Source organism: Podarcis bocagei (genome assembly GCF_964188305.1).
Source record: "Podarcis bocagei genome assembly, chromosome: 6".
NCBI classification, from domain to species: domain Eukaryota; kingdom Metazoa; phylum Chordata; class Lepidosauria; order Squamata; family Lacertidae; genus Podarcis; species Podarcis bocagei.
Window position 1 is genome coordinate 32365860 of NC_138130.1, and position 17513 is coordinate 32383372.

At 41.2% G+C, this 17513-nt stretch overlaps 1 protein-coding gene across 3 annotated transcripts in view; it reads left to right on the top strand.

Annotated features, from left to right (window-relative positions):
* Nucleotides 1–17513, top strand: part of MGAT4A (alpha-1,3-mannosyl-glycoprotein 4-beta-N-acetylglucosaminyltransferase A) — a 53525-nt gene that overhangs the window by 11303 nt on the left and 24709 nt on the right. For all 3 annotated transcript variants that reach the window (XM_081197580.1, XM_081197579.1, XM_081197578.1), the window contains 3 exons: nucleotides 12687–12854; nucleotides 14455–14595; nucleotides 17113–17246. In XM_081197580.1, the coding sequence (XP_081053706.1) occupies nucleotides 12687–12854; nucleotides 14455–14595; nucleotides 17113–17246 (443 nt within the window). The remainder of the gene's footprint in view (nucleotides 1–12686; nucleotides 12855–14454; nucleotides 14596–17112; nucleotides 17247–17513) is intronic.

A 17513-nucleotide genomic window follows, 5' to 3' on the forward strand; every position in this document is an offset into this window, starting at 1 on the left:
CAGTGAAACCAGCAATCCCTCTTGCTGTTCTGGCTTCTGGGATTAGCTGCGCAGCCTGCATTCGCTCCATAAGACGCACACACATTTCCCCTTACTTTTCAGGAGGGAAAAAGTGAGTCTTATAGAGCAAAAAATACGGTAAATTGTATAACTCAGGGGGCTCAGTTGTTGGTCATTTAGCGGGCAGGGGACATATACTCAAAGTTGCAGCCATTCTGTAATAGCCCAAGTGTTTGGGTAATGATGATACAGGCAGGTCTAGTACTTCTGCAGTATGTGGTTATTAATGTCTTATTGTTTGATGACCACCTATATCTCAAGTCTCAGTGGATTGTATACTGTACTCCAACGTGCCATAATTTTATTACTTGTATATTGTGTATACAAGTTTATGATATATTTTAAAAAATAGTAATATGAGATGCAGTAGAATATGTGGGTGTAAGATCACCTATTTTTGACTACAGGATCCAGCTGCACCACTGCTGTGGAGGTGTGCAACTGTTCCAGGACCTTTCCTGGTATCAGCGTCAAGTAGACCATTCGGTAGTTGCCTCTGTCCTTCCCCCATCTTTTGAAGATGGGGACCTCACTTGTTCTCTTAAGAATTCTTCAAGACTGTAGACAGAGGCTCTGAGATTACATCTGCAAATTCCTTTAGTTCTCTTGGATGCAGCTCACCAGGCCCTGGAGATTTGAATTTGTCTAAAGTAGCAAAGTGTTCCCATACCACCTCCTTTCCTATCTTGGGCTGCGGCTCCCTCTCTGCATAACTTATTAAAATATTGGTAGGTTTGGCACTGTTCTCCTTTTTTGGGGGGGAAGACAGCTCAAGCTGTGTAATCTGCATGACTGCCTTCCTGTTTATTGCACAGTCACCTTCCTGGTGATAGAACAAGGTCCCATGTGTGGATGGGATGATTCTGGTTCCTTCCTTTGTTTCCCCCCAAATAAACTTCCCATGCTTAAAAGGCACATTGCAGCACAATTCCAGGAAGGTGACTCTACAATGACTGTAAGGCTACTGTCCAATAGAGCTACATTGCGTTCCAACTTAATTTTTCTGTTAGATTAGTGGTGGGGAACCGGTACACTCCAAATATTGTTGGACTCCAACTCCCATCAGCTCCAGTGAGCCCAGGAGTGCTTTTTTTTAAAGGGAGGTACTCAAGGGTACGCAGTACCAGCACCTCTTTTTCTAGGAAAAAAGCACTAGAGCCTAGCCAATGTTCAAGGTGGATGGACAACTCAAGGAGTCCAGCAACATTTGGAGGGCACAGAATCCTCAAACCTGATCTAGACTACCTTCATCACACCCACCTCCCTGCCCTTCTGAATGCTCATCCTTCTCAAATAGTGCTTTCACACTAGACCATAATCCCTTGCAGCTTTGTTTAGATTGAAGCCCTAGTGTGAAACTGACATGTTTAAATTTCTCACATTTTTTGAGGCATTCATGTAATATAATGATCCAGTAACTGTCTGGTATTGCTCCATCTTGTCAGAACTTAGAAGGTCCAACTTCTTGAGAAGAACAGTCTTACAGTATCCGTAGGAATCAATTCCCTTAGAAGTATTCTTCTTCTCCCTGGCCTAAGGGATCTCAGGCAGATGAAAAGGGCACTAGACTCACCTTTATCATTACGTTTCTGGTGGGTGTTATCTTATTACCCTATTTGTTTTAATTGCTTTTGTAGTTAATTGGCACTAAAACGCTTCTCTCTCTTAACCCCCCCAAACCATTTGCACAATAGTTATTAAATGAGAGAAAAATTGCACTAATGAAATATCTTATTTTTTGCTCTATAAGACGCACCAGACCAGAAGACGCACCTAGTTTTTGGAGGAGGAAAACAAGAAAAAAAATATTCTGAATCCCAGAAGCCAGAACAGCAAGAGGGATCACTGCACAGCAAAAGCAGCGATTGCTCTTGCTGTTCTGGCTTCTGGGATAGTTGCACAGCCTGCATTCTCTCCATAAGACGCACAAACATTTCCCCTTACTTTTTAGGGGGGGGGGGAGTGAGTCTTATAGAGCAAAAAATACGGTAAATATTTGGGGTTCTTTTCTTTTCTTTTCAAAAAAAACCCTGCTGTTTTTCTGGCCATTGCAATTTTAGCAACTCCTCCCCTAGTCAACATATCTTACCTAAACCAAAACATCAATTTTGCTTGATCACTGTTTAAAATATATCTTGAAAACTTGAGCAAAAAAAATTTCAAAATTTTTTAAAACATTTTTTAAACATCATCTCCCTCTTGCCCATGTCATGCCCATAGATATAAATGGAACATAGGACGGAAAAGTGACCCCCCCCCAAAAAAAATTTCAACCATGGAAAATCAAATGCAATTCTGCTGGAGGTTGCAATGGAATAACAATTAGTAGATAGGAGCCTTCTGTCTAGAAGCATTAAAGATGAGGCTGGGTGTAGGTAGATCACCCCCTTTTTTCCCTACTGCTGGAAAGAATGGGTTAATTACAACCATAAGAATGACTGTTCTAGTTGAAAAGGTGATCTAAAATTTTATACAAGATATGGATGATGTATGCACTCAGAATGTATTTGCCTAGTTACCATGCTGAATAGAGCCTATTCATTTTATTGACTTCAGTCTCCAATATTTTCCACTGCAGAAGCAGCAGCATATCTGGAAATTCATTGTGATTCCTGCTGAATGCAGGAATGCTGTTGATGATGATTTTATCTTCTTGTTGGGACCACTGGCAAAATCTCTTCGCATATACTATACATCCCCAGTGCCAAAATGCAAAACAAATAGCCAGGTTTTGATCAAAGAAGCAGAGCTGTAAATTAGCTTGCTGATCTCACCTGGAACTTTCAGTATATATCTTTAGGCACCAGGCGAAAATGTTCCTCTATAACCAGGGCTTTTGGCTGGTTAAACATACTGTGTTTGTGGGAGAGGGGGTCATTGGTTTGTTTTTGTTTTATTTATTATGTATTTTCTGTTCTCATTTTGGATTTTTATGTTGTGAACTGCCCTGTGATCTTTGGATGAAGGGAACTATACAAATTTAATAAATAATAACAGCAGCAACATATAAGAAACAAATCCTCAACACAAAACTGTAGTAAAGGACTTATCTTTCCATCCAGATCATGGACTTAATTATCCTTATTGTTTGAAACCAATGCACAGACAGAGAACCATATGCTTGCCTCATTTGACCTTCATTTGGGGCTGATCCCCCCTCCCCGTGTTAAAGTCTGAACCTCTAGCTCATAATTGATAAGAACAAGCTTTTTAGTGTTCAGCACTGTATTCAGGTACATCTGTACAGGAAGTGGATGTTGCTAACACCACGTTTTTAATTGTTCCGATCTTTGCTTTTTCTGGCAGCTTTCCTTTCCTTCCGCCAGCTTTTAAAATGAAGCAGTGGTTTATTTTGGTTATGGCCATGTGTTTGGGTTTCTGTGAATATCCAAGAACATCAATTGTGTCTAAAACAAGAATATCTTTGTGTTAGCAGAGTTCACCCAACTTTGAACTTGCCTCTGAAAATCTGCAGGCTTTCAAAATATGTGTTTCTGGTTGAAATGCATGTCTAATTGTCTCTGAAATGCATGTCTAATTAACTCTTCCAAGCTGTTATACTCCTTTATTTTTATATTCATCTCACAGCCATGTTTATACAGGGACTGTTGCATCACATTGGAGCAACTTGTTTCTCGTTAACAGTCTTGGTGCGGCAGGTTGACTTATTCCCTTCGCCATCTCATTATTCCTAGCTGCCTTTGTCTCTTCCAGTCACATCCTTGCAGGAAGATTATTCTGTAGCCAGATGTGTTAAATTAAAGCAACTGAATGCTGGCTTTTACTAGTCAGTAGAGATGTGACTTCGTCTGTTTTTCCACATTATACCCGACATTGATTCATAGGAATTATTCCCCAGGCTAACAGTTAATCAGAAGTCCTGTCTGTTCATTGGTCTCTGAGATAAAATGTCCTGTCTCAGAAAGTCCCTCTGGCATTCTGCTATGCCCCTTCTCTTAAAGACAAAAGCACATGGTTAAGCTCTTACACTGTGTTTTCATAGACATTTTATTGTTGGTGTGACTCCCAATGCACCTGTGTCTTTCAAGTGTAATATGAGAAACAATCCCTATTATTATTCCTTGGTGAATGGGGGAATAGATTGACTTGATGGATTATTTAATAGTTTAGAAGAAATTACCTAAGTGTGTAAAGTTTAGAGAGCTTTATTTAACAAATCTGGTTGATTGGTTTGAGGGTTTTTTTGGGGGGTTAATCTCCCCCCCCCCAAAAAAAAACATTAAAGGGCTTTGGGGAACTGAATGCTTCTAACAGATAATGCGTTCACAGTTTAATAAACCTGCAAAACGAAATCTAATTAAATTTGACTTTTGGCCATGTTTTTCACACTAGCCAAAGCTCTTAACCCGCTTGCAGAATGGACCTGCCCATGCAATGGGATTTCCTCTTTTCCCTACCCACCAGTTTACAGCATCCCAGACCCACTTTTGTGCATCGGGGGACCTCTTGGAGTACATTTTTGAGGCACAGACTAGAAGAAAGGGGAAGTCCTATTGTGTCCACTCATGAAGTGTTGGGTATTGCCCTAACATCTGTACAGAATTATCTAGATATATTCCTTTCTTTCTTTGCATTTTCAGTTTACAGTGCAGCCCTGTACTTCTTTATTCACAAGTATGTCCCATGAAATTTAGTGGGCCTTATTCTCGTGTAAGTGGGCAGTGTTAGAAATTAGCCCATCACCAGGTGTGTTTTGTGACTGGCACGGGTCCAATCGCAATCACATGGAAATCTCTGGATGCCAGGTTGATGACCGGGAAAAGCAAAATGTCACTTAGAGAAGGATCTGAAATATTTGTTTTATTCTGGGTTGTTCTGTTTGATGTTTTAATGTGTTGTAAACCACTTTGAGACTTGTTATAGCGGTATAGAAATGAAATCATCATCATCATCAACAGCAACAACAAATCCCATTGTGGGGGGATATGGGGTCTAGACATTCCATTGTGGCAACTGCAACCCAGGTTTATGGTCCCATTTGGCGATTAGCTTATATATCTGCTCATCTAACAATTAAAATGGGTATAGGATTCGAGCTGCACACTACTTTTCCAGTTTAAATAGCTTGTAGAACTTTTCTTTCCTCTCCCTGTTATCTCCCTGATTGATAGTATAGGAGTAGTTGTTCTGTGTTTGGTTGTTGTTGTTTTTTGCTTTGGTGGGACTGCTTACTCTACAGAAATTATTCACCCATGTCATGCACTCTGAATGTTGCAGGGGCAAGATAACATTAACTGTTGTGTTTTGACCTTCTCAAGTGCTGCTTTCGTTTGTGGCTTATATCTAAGGCCTTGCCTTCCTGCTATCCTTTTTCTTACAAAACCATTAGTGTAGAACCAGCATGGAAAATAGTTGCAGATGGTAAAGCGGCTCAGATTCAGAACTGATAAAAATAAAAAAAAGATAATTGCTTAGTGTTAAACTGATACCAAAGTAAATGAACCTCTCTCGGGAGGGCAGTCTGTAGCTGGAGTGCTTCTGTCCTATAGTCACTTTGCAGGAGTGTTTGGAGAAAACCCTTGAAGGGTCTTAAGGTCAGGTGGGTGTGTATGCAGTGAGATGGACTTCCATGTACCCAAGTTTCTGAACTATCATCTTGAATTGGGCCCATAAATGGAGTGGGAGCCAACGAATGGCTAATTACTGCCCTGATGTGATTATGCCACCTGTTGGGCAGACTTATAGCCATATTCTGGTAATTTCCAGACTAATTTTAAAGTCAGTAGTTCATTTGGGAGACTACTAGGGTGTAGATCAATGAAGCAAGACTCTTGCTATCCAGGTAGAATTGCAGCCAGGTCTCAGTGTCCTGGGAGTCACAGGCTACTTTCCCCCTCTAGTTATAAAGATGGACCAGTATCGATATTTGGGGTAGAGCAACTCCCATGCAAACAGGTTGAACACTAGTTGTCTGGACATATGGCCCACCTGTTGACTATATCTTATATGAGTTGAGTGTCTGCTCACTGACTCTCAGTCAGCCAGTTATACTCAGTACAGAAACATTGGCCGGGATTCAACTAACCCAGCATGCTAGCGAACGTCAGCGCAAGGGCTCCCATTAGTGCAATGGGGTTTGCACCCTCTCCTCCTGCACCTGCTCCCAATCATTTTTGGAACATTAGGAGAACCCCCAGAACAGTGCAATGTGGAGTGGAGGAGAGAGGGGGAATCATTCTGGCTAGCAAGCAGAAATGTTTACCCTGATGCATAGGAGCCAACTCCTAGGGGCTGAGGTCCCTTCGGAGTGCCCCATAAAATATTTGAGGGGGCTGAGCACCCCAAAGTTGATGGGCATTGCCATTCACATGGTGTGCATGTGCACTGTCTTCTTATTGATTATGCAGAGCAGGGCGTACCTGCTCCCCTCCCCCCATATTTTATTCAAGTTGGCATCTGATGGAGCAGTCAGAAGAGCATGGTGTTGAATTCCTCCCATAGAAGTGACTTTGATATAGCACCTCACATGTGAGGACCATGGGAGCATATGTCACCACTGCTAGGGTCACGTAGAGGCGGTCTCTTAATGATGACTGATCTCTGTACACACATCACTGTGATTCTCATGGTGGTGGGTACTGGCTGAAGAGTTCTATGTGGCCACCAGCAGCATACCATGCACCAGAGACGGTGTTAGATAAATAAGCTAGGCACCAAATGGCTCCTTAAACCAAGGTTACAGTTGCCAAAACAGAATGTCTAGTTGCCATTTTGGGGCCAGGTGGCTTGAAAGTCAAACAGTGGTACCTCAGGTAATGAACTTAATTCATTCCGGAGGTCCATTCTTAACCCGAGGTGCGCTTTCGCTAATGGGGCCTCTTGCTGCTGCCCCACTGCTGCTACCCAATTTCTGTTCACATCCTGGGGCAAAGTTCGCAACCCGGAGCAACTACTTCTGGCTTAGCGGAGCTTGTAACCTGAAGCGTTTGTAACTCGAGGTACCACTGTATTTTTCAATACGACTTTTTGGTTCCTAAGATTCATTCTGATTGTGAAGATAAAATACAATGGATAGAATACCACAGGATGTGTTGTTAGTGTGTGAAAATAGTCAAGATCCAATGATCCCCAGGCATGCACCTCTAGGTGGTAGAGATGTCAGGCGTCATCCTGGTGCCTGGGCCTCTTCACTTGATCGCAAATGGCCAATAGCCAGTTGCAAAATGCTCCTGGCACCTGGCTAATTTCGAATGCTATCCAGAAATAACTCTTCTGTATGCAGTAGTGGTTTTCTGAACTAGCCCATAGTATTGATGGTGGCAACTGGGCCAGCCCCTTTCAGAAACAGGAATCCTGCCAAGGACTATACATCTTCCTTTCTAGAGAGCGGCACTCTTGAATATTTGTTGGCATCAGGCAATAATAGTGCATTTGCTACTGTGGACTCTTTTAGCTTGAAACAGAGACCCTCTTTTCTGATGATGTTGTGGAATTACCTAGGCCCAGTGAGGGTTCCCCCCTCCCTGTATCTTATGTGGGAAGAAGGCAAGAATGGTTGTGGCTGGTGAAAATTTGTGTGGGTGTATTTAAATCTGTCTTGGAGAAAAGCTTTGAGGATGGGGAAAGGTTGTGTTATGAAATCCAATGAAGGTGTAGGCAGAGTTACTTTTCTCAGAATGTGAAATGTCAAGCCTCTTCAAATATTTACATTTAATTTCTGAAGTGGATTACACAATAATAACAGAGTTTTATATGCTCTTATGCAATGTCTTGAGACAAAAAAACCTTCTGTGCTGGCAGTTCCTGAATGCTATATTATGTCTGTTTTTCATGCCTCTGAAAGCTCTTGTGAAAACATTTCACTATACTGTATAAAAATGCTTTTTATATTTGGCCAGTGGGGATGGGGGGCAGAGAGCAGATCTAAAATAGAGTGAAAAACATTCTAGATTTTTAAAAACCGAAATCTTCTATGGTAACATTTGTTACCCAGGAGATGAGAGAAGATTATTAATACAGCACAAAATTAGTCTGGATTTTGCAGACATGTAAAGAAAGAAGATGAAACAAGGATTGAACGATTTAGCCCACTTTATGAAATTTCCATTACATGACTGTAAACAACGGTCTCTGAAACTTTTCTTTGTAGTGTATGTATTTCCTTGCCCTTTTCTTGTCTGGGGAGTAGTGTTTGGAATAGTATCATTAAAAATATTTTTAAAATATAAAATATTTAAGTGAAGACTGGATATATATCTATCAAGGATGCTGTAGTTGTATCCTGCATTGCAGATTTTGCATTGAGCAAGGAGTTAGACTAGATGACATCTGAGGTCCCTTCTGACACTGCAGTTCTAGGATCTGACTTACCACATGTTTAGACTGTCTCTGGGTTTGACTTGTGATAGTCTCTGACCACGGTCACACTTGTTTGGCTAGACTTGTATGCTGTACTGCACAGTGCAAATGTTAAATACCGTATTTTTTGCTCTTTAAGACTCACTTTTTCCCTCCTAAAAAGTAAGGGGAAATGTGTGCGCGTTTTATGGAGCGAATGCAGGCTGCGCAGCTATCCCAGAAGCCAGAACAGCAAGAGGGATCACTGCTTTCGCTGCACAGCGATCCCTCTTGTTGTTCTGGCTTCTGAGATTCAGAATATTTTTTTTCTTGTTTTCCTCCTCCAAAAACTAGGTGCGTCTTATGGTCTGCTGTGCCTTATAGAGTGAAAAATTCGGTAAATGTCTGTTGTAAGCTGTAACTGAACAATGAGTTTTTCCTCTGAGGCCAAATCAGGCAGTACAACCACCAGGGCATTCATATTTAAGGAAAGGAAGTTGTCAGTAGGAAGTATTAAACAAAATTGGAAAAAAGCTCTTTAAAAAAGCTATTTTATCACTGATAACCAGGCTTTAGGGATAAAAAAAAAAAGGTTAGTGTAATGCAAGAACTGAGGAAGTCATAGGATTTCTGGAATTCTCAACAGAAATAATCTCCTGTCCTCATCCTTGCCAAGGATAACACAATCTTATTTCTGAAGGCCAAAGGCTTATTTAGTCCTGTTGCAAAAGAATGAAAAAATGTGATTCCTTGGCTGCAGCTCTCCAGTCTAGTGAAGGAGACATAATAAAGCAATTCTAAGGCCAGCAACTGGTACTGTAATGGTAAACCTCAATCAACTGACATTGAGATTGAGCTTTCTAGGCAGGAGCTAGGTTGCAAAAACCCCCACACATCCCTCAAACTAATCTAAAATTGATCTGGTAGGGATTCTGCCCCTAGTTATATTATTTTGTGTTGTGATTAGTGAAGGAAGGAATAGGGGGGCTGTGTTTATTTATCCTATTTTCCCCCTGCTTTTCAGCCAGCATTGACTTCCCAAGTAGCTAACAATTAAAATCCATACACAGATACAATTACATTATGGGCATAGCATGGGCATAGCAGGTTCCCTGGCCCCAGGCAGTTGATGGCGTAGTTCAAGCACTTCCTTCCAGAGCATGGAAGTGAGATTCTGCAGATAAAATTGGTGGTTGGCTGGTGGTAAAGATGCCAACCCGCAAAAGAAGCACTACCAAGTAGGTGATTCTAGCATAACTAAAATTTCAGAGTCTGAAAGATAAACAGTTTTGCTTCTGAAAGTTGTGCTGCATGTATTTTTTTTAAAATGGAGTTTTTAATGGATTTTTGTTTCTTGATGGCATGCAAATCTGTTTTTCTTTAAAAATTAGCAGTTTATTTCATTTGATGCTGAAGCTAGAGGAATCGGAGGCAAATGAGAAGCAAGAGGAATTGGAGTCCTTGGTATTCAGTGGCCTTGCCACCATATTGTAGGAGCAATATGAAAGTGTGTTTTCAGTCTTGCCTGTTAGAAACTCAGATACATAAACTAAGCACCAAATGGCTCCTTAAACCAAGGTTACAGTCACTAGAACGGAATGTCTAGTTGCCATTTTGGGGCAAGATGGCTCTAAAGTCTTATTTTTCAAACGATGGACTGACTGATTGATTCTCAGTTCAACATCTGGCTAGTTCAGATTACAACCTTGAGCTAGGTTAAGAACTCTGAGAACTTAAAGAATAAAAGTCTCTTGATCCAGGGACAGTCTACATAAATATTGGGCTATGCCTACCTCTTTTTCTTAATGGTGACTGCTCCTGCTCAGGTTGCACAGAAAAAGCGTTTTGGTTCCTGCAATTTATTCCAATTGAGCAGATAAAATATAACAGATAGTATTCTACAGGTTGTGGTATTATTGTGTGAAAACAGACAAGAGCCAATGATCCCCAGGTGTGCACCTCTAGATGATGGAGTTGTTGGGCCCATCCTGGTGCCCAGGCATCTTCACTTGGTTTCAAGTGGTCTATAGCCAGGTGCAAAATGTGTCTGGCACCTGGCTGATTTCAAGCACTGCCTGTATCATCATCATCATCATCATCATCATCATCATTTTATTTGTTTGCTGCCTTTCCATAGTTGAAATTATGCTCAAGGTAGCTTTCAACATGACAAGATTTACATAGTTACAAATATAACAGAAGTCATAAACAATAAATAAAACATATCAAAAAGTACACAACAAAATAGCTTTTGTAGCTGGAGTCAGTCAGCAGTCCATTCTCCCAGGCCAGATGGGAAAGTGCCAGCAAGGCAGGGTGCAGGTCTTCCAGGGCTCACAGTCAAGATGGTCTCATTTAAAACAACACAGATAAAATTTTGACAACTGAGGTTCCACTGTACTTAATTTAGAAGTTGGTTAGGAATAATGGAAGTCATGAATGGTTCCATCAGGAGTTTATCCTACAATGTGCCCACCTGGCAACTGAGAAGCTAGGGTCATATTGGTAGTGTGTGTGTGGGGGGGGGAGATCACATGACTGCATGCTTCTCCATGGAGCTGGGAGAGAGAAACCTTTATTCTTGATACCTAGGTTTTCTGTGAGCAGGGGATTCCTTGTATGGGGGGAACCTTGGCATGTGAATCCTTATTCACAATCTGGAGTGTTGAAATGCATATGGAGGTTTACCACCTGTAAGAACTTGCCTCAAGCACCACCTGAGTGTACAGATTCTTAACCACAGGAATGCCCATTCTTTCTGCTCTTTGTAAAGACATCTAAGCCAAAAGAAGCAGAATATAGGAGGTTCATAAGGTGAAACTAGGGTTCGTGGAACTAATGGGTACCTTGCACCCTGTTGTTGCCTGTGTCACGAATCAAAACTGAGCTTCATCACTTGTCTTTTGTGTTCTTATACTGAGAGAACAGGTTGGATGTTTGCCCAGAACTTTTAGTGCTACAATGTTAGGTTGTTCAGCTCCAAATTGCATATAGTATCCCTAGGCTATGATGCTAAGATCAAAACGATATGGGGGCAGGGAGTGGGAAAGCCACTAAGCATTTCTATACGTAATGGGTAGCAGTTGAAATTGTCACTCTGTGGGTGGAAGGAGTATGTCTTTGAAGAGAAAGGGTCCTTCCGTTCAGAGATGCCACCCTTAACCTCTGGGTTTCATACAGTGACAAGAATACAACCATGCTGAAGTGCCACATTACATTGTGGGGCACTGCCTAGGTTTTTGCTCCAGACACCAAAGTACTTACACTCTCAGCTCAGTCTTTTAACTACATGGCACAGTCTTGATTGTAGATGTTCTCTAGACTGCAAAGCAGACTTGGAAAATTGCAAGATCCTTGCATCATCTTTCGGGCCCCCTTCCAAATGCCGCTAGGTCTTGGGATTGCAAGATTTCTTCTTGCTACATGAACCAAAGGTCCAGAGCTCTTTCCTTATCACTGTACTTTTAGGGTCTAGTCAAATGGGCACAGATGCTCTGGAATGTGCCGTTTCCTCTTCCCAAGGAATGATGTTGGCCTTTAATCTTATGTTTTGCTTAAAATGAAGTCCTGTTTGTTGTCATCAGTCACTAGAACTTGCTTTTCCTGACTCTGGCAATGTTGCAGAGCCACCTTTCCAAAGACTCGCTCACTCTCCTCCCATTCATACAAGTTAAAACTGATGACATAAAAACAGTAAAGGTAAAGGGACCCCTGACCATTAGGTCCAGTCATTACCGACTCTGGGGTTGCGCGCTCATCTCGCTCTATAGGCTGAGGAAGCCGGCGTTTGTCCGTAGACAGCTTCCGGGTCATGTGGCCAGCATGACTAAGCCTCTTCTGGTGAACCAGAGCAACACACGGAAACGCCGTTTACCTTCCCACCAGAGCGGTCCCTATTTATCTACTTGCACTTTGACATGCTTTCGAACTGTTAGGTTGGCAGGAGCAAGGACTGAGCAACGGGAGCTCACCCCATCATGGGGATTCGAACCGCCAACCTTCTGATCGGCAAGTCCTAGGCTCTGTGGTTTAACCCACAGCGCCACCAATAACAGTATACATGAGCATATTCACAAAGACTCAATTTGCAAAATAATATTGTTACGGTGTAATTTATTTCTTCTTGGTGCTCCTTCTTATAGTGCAGATAAGTCCTTCAGTCTATTTCCACCTGCTAAATTGTATCTGAAGAAATGTTATATTACTAGATTGGAGTCTCTGTGTTATTTCCTTGAACTGAAAACATTTTTTTTTACAGGAGAAGCAGTGTTCACATATGTCATGACAGACTTAAAACAGCGAATAACCTGCATTATTTCCACTTCTAGAAAAGCTGATTGCTTATCAAAGGGAATTTCATGCTTTGAAAGAACGTCTTCGCGTAGCTGAGCACCGAACCCTGCAGCGTTCTTCTGAATTAAATGCCATCTTGGAGCAGTTCAGACGGGCAGTCGCAGAAACAAATGGAAGTAAGGATGCACTGAGCAGTGTTTCAGGTACAGGCTAATTTTCTTGTTTATTATTTTTTCTTTAAAAATACAAATTAAAGATTGACATGTTTGCCACTTCACTTTTCTCAATCTTTTTCTCCTTGTGCATTTGTAAATATTCATTTGTTGACGAGTTTGTAAATAAAAACTAGCAAATATTTCCTTCCTTGCTCTTTCCTTTAGGATTAACTTTGTTCCACCTTTAGAGTGCGTGTGAGAAGCAAGTGCTCAGATTCAGATTTGCACAGGATCCAATTTCTTGCTTTGTACTGAATGTTTGGACGTGAAGGAAATACACTATACCTTGCATCTAGAGATTATTACCTAGTTTCTGTTGCTTTGGTGAAGCAACCTGATATCCAGGCTACGAATACCTAAATAAAATTTCATTTTCCCAGTACGGGAATAAATGTCATAGAATTGTAACATTGGAAGGGACCAATGGAAGGGGTAATCTAGTCCAACTTCCTGCAATGGAGGAGTCTCAGCTAAAGCATCCATGACAGATGTCAACTGCTTGTCTATATTTGCATTCTTTCTTATTTCCAGCGTCTTGAGATATGAATTGGTTCCATGGAGGATTCTGGATTTGATCTCTGTATAATGTGTGCAGAGAATTTATCCATTTGGGCCAATGGGGGGGTGGACACAGGTTCTCTTTGAAAGCCCCCTGGTGCCAAACTTCTTGCTTTGGTGACTTCATTATAGATTAATCATTTGTGGGGGGGAAATACATAAAACCAGATTGGACTCCCTTAGGTGCAAAAACTCATCTAGGCTTTGTTTTCGTAATGACAACTGTTTCTTAAACCCATGTAAGTTAATGTAGTAGTGCAATTGGTTAGATTGGAAAACAATTCTACTTTAGTATACTTAGCTTACACAGAACTGCAATTACCAGCATTCCCCAGGCATAGGGATTGGTTGTAAAACCATCCTTGGAATTGTAGCTCAGTGAACAGAACAGAAGTTTCCCTAGAACTTTCAGCACCCTTAACAAACTACAGTTCTCAGGATTCTTAGGGGCTGTTTAAAATGGTCATACAGTGCTCAGTGTGTTGTAGTGGTTAAGAGTGGTAGACTCGTAATCTGGTGAACCGGGTTCGCGTCCCCGCTCCTCCACATGCAGCTGCTGGGTGACCTTGGGGTAGTCACACTTCTTTGAAGTCTCTCAGTCCCACTCACCTCACAGAGTGTTTGTTGTGGGGGAGGAAGAGAAAGGAGAATGTTAGCTGCTTTGAGACTCCTTCGGGTAATGATAAAGCGGAATATCAAATCCAAACTCTTCTTCTTTCTTCTTCTAAATGTACAGGGCATTAGGTGAGGACCTAAGCTGCATTCGTTTGAAAAAGAGCAGCAAGCCCTCTTCATTTGTGTAGCCGACTTTCAAATGTTGCACAGAATGCTGCTTCCATTCCCAGGCAAACCACTATTTTGTGACATTCCATGACTATTGCTTTTATTTTGGAATCTTTTTAAAAAATATTCTGTTTCATATAAACCTGTGAAATGTGTACAGTTCCTTACACTTTGGGTTAGATACTTGGGTAGGGTCCATTTTGGCTGGATGAATGCATAGCTATATAATGTATATATTTGTTTTCAGACGAAACGTTAAAACTGCTAAAGGAGTTAACAAGCAGGAAAGCTCTTCAAGTGCCAAATATATATTACCACTTGCCTCATTTATTGAAAAATGAAGGAAGCCTTCGACCTTCAGTGCAGGTTGGCCTTGGAAGAACCGGAGGTAAAACTGACAATATTTCTATGATTGATGCACTTAAAGATGTATACAAACCCTTGTGGCTGTAGCACGACTCCTCACAGACAAAAGATATAGGAACCTTACTTCTTTTGTTAGCTGTCTCTTAGAATTCAGGTTGAATCCAAGGTGGAAGAAGCCTGTCTTTAACCTTCTCTTTTATTGTCTCATGCAGATCCAACACTTTTGATGTTAAGGTATAATTAAAAAAAAAACCCCACTAATTTGAAGCAGCATGCCTGTTCTTAAATTAAGTTTTTAAAAATAACAATGCATGGGTTTTTCCACATGCTCACAAATTAGTAGGCTGGGGTGGAATTCAGTGTTGTGCTATTACAAACGTTCCATCTGTGCAAGCAATTACAGCTTGCCAGATGGAACGACCCTCCTCCCATCCCTTCTCCCCGCATGCTCTTCTGGAGGCTCTCCTGACCCCCCAGAGCCAATTGGGGGGCATGGGGGAGGAGAGGTGGGGGAGCCTCTTTGCACAAGGGGAGATCCTTGCACAGGGTTCCACTGATGGGCACATTCAGTGACTCCTGCCCATTGTTTCCATGCTGTGTAGGGACTGTAGAATGTGGAGTATAGGGGTAGGTAACTGGGCCTCCTTTAGTTGCTTATTGCTTTTTTGGGGGGGGGCAAGTGTTTAAAGTACACAAAGTAGTTCCAATAAAATATAATCACCTTGGTCCAAGGAGACCAATGCAACTGCTGCTTATTAATTTTTTTGCATGCACAGTGGGGACTATCATTAATTTTTCTCCTTGCCAACTCCTCTGCAGCCCATCAAGAAATGGTCTCTGACACTCCCGAGTCAATAGGATGGTGTTGTACATAGTAAGGAAAACTAGCAGTGCACTTCAGACATTGGCCTGGTTCCCACATGACACTAAACCATGGTTTATAACTTGACCATCTGAACCTGGCCCAGTGTTATAACTATGGTTTGTTAATCACAAACAAACCACACTTGCAAGCCATGGTTCACTGATTGTTTATAAACCATGATTGTAAATGTGTGCTTCTTGTTCTGAAATTGCACCCAGCAAAATTTGGTGTGTGAAGTGACCTGTATAGTATTTCATAAGGCACAGAGGAGTTGTTGTTGAGAAAATGAAGGAAGACTCACTGCGTAAGTAGATCTTTGGCCCCAAGGTAAATGGGTTGTACATTCTCCTTCAGTTTTGATTCTTTCATGTTATGCTACTGAATGCCAGTCCTGCAAAACAGATTAGTAGGACTTAGTCATGAAGACATCTCCTGAGAAATGTTCTTCAAAACATTATTTTCACATCCGTTGCTCTGCATGGATTGTTAATTCTGCATTATCGAGTAGCCCAAAGTTTTCATAATCCAACTTCTGTTGGTTGGCTTTTTAATAATAATAATAATAATAATAATAATAATAATAATAATAATAATAATAATAATAGAGAGGCTTTGCATTTGTGGATTTTGTACTGTTTGGATTTAACGAGATGTGTGTGCTTTAATACATGTCAGGTATGAAAGGCACGTGATCAAGCATTATGGTTTATACGTAGGTATATGTATGCATGAAAACTCTTTTTAATGGAAAGGGTTTCATCAGGCAAGTGACTTGTATGACTTGTATCATGCACTTGTTGGCAAAAATCCAACTTAAAATCTGTAGAAAGAAAAGATGGCAGTTCTGGGACAGCTTCAGACAACCAGCGCAGCACCTTCCCTCCCTCCACCCCAAAAACTGTGATAGTTTTTCAGTTGTTCTGCAATGGTTTCTCACCACCCATTGACTGAGGAGGCTGCTTGTGTTAATAGAGTTGATGGGGGAAGGGGTTTCAATTACAGTGGTACCTCAGGTTAAGTACTTAATTCGTTCTGGATGCCCGTTCTTAACCTGAAACTGTTCTTAACCTGAAGCACCATTTTAGCTAATGGGGCCTCCCACTGCTGCCGCACCGCCGGAGCACGATTTCTGTTCTTATCCTGAAGCAAAGTTCTTAACCCGAGGTACTATTTCTGGGTTAGCAGAGTCTGTAACCTGAAGCGTATGTAACCCAAGGTACTACTGTACAGGAACTGAGGAAGAAAAAGTAGGTGATGCTGATTTTGGATTAGTCATAAGGGATAAGAGCTATGTAGTTAGGAAAAACTCAGAGTAAAGGGAGCTTTTTGGGTGAAAAGTTGTATCTTGCACAATCCAACATTTGAACAAAATTCAGTTTTCCTGACCAAATAGAGACTGAAACGATGGTCTGAGACTTTTATACAAACACACCATCCATAAGAGAAACTCCCCCTCCCCCTGCCCAAATGTATGCTTCCTGTTTTGATCATACCTGTAGTATTGAAATTGTTTTTGTTCCTTTACACCGAAATCCAAATTAAAAAAAAAACTCACCCCTTGATTATGCCCTGTTTCACTCTGTTATGTTTTAAAGTATTTTTACACCTTGCATGACAAACCACATTCTTTCCTGTTCAAACCACCCGAGTGAATTGCTCATTGTTGTTTTTCAGTTTCTATAGTAATGGGAATTCCGACAGTAAAGAGAAAAGTAAAATCTTACCTTACAGAAACTCTTCACTCACTGATTGACAAGCTGTCTCCAGAAGAGAAACTAGACTGTGTTATGGTTGTCTTCATAGGAGAGGTAAGCCCAAGGCAAGCTGTTACCATTGTAGCTCTGTTTCTGATTGCAAGAAGCACCAGTGTGTGGGATGTTACTGCTCCTTATGTTATTTGTAAGTTTTGTGTTTCATCTCTTCCTGCTGTATAGTCATATTGAAAATGTTTTGCCTTCTCTGAACATGAAGAGGCTCACTGCGTGTGGAATTATATCTTATTCCACTCTTCTACACTGAGTGGGCTTAAGTTCAGTAGGGAGAATTAAGCAAATCTTTAAAATAGTTCTCATTTA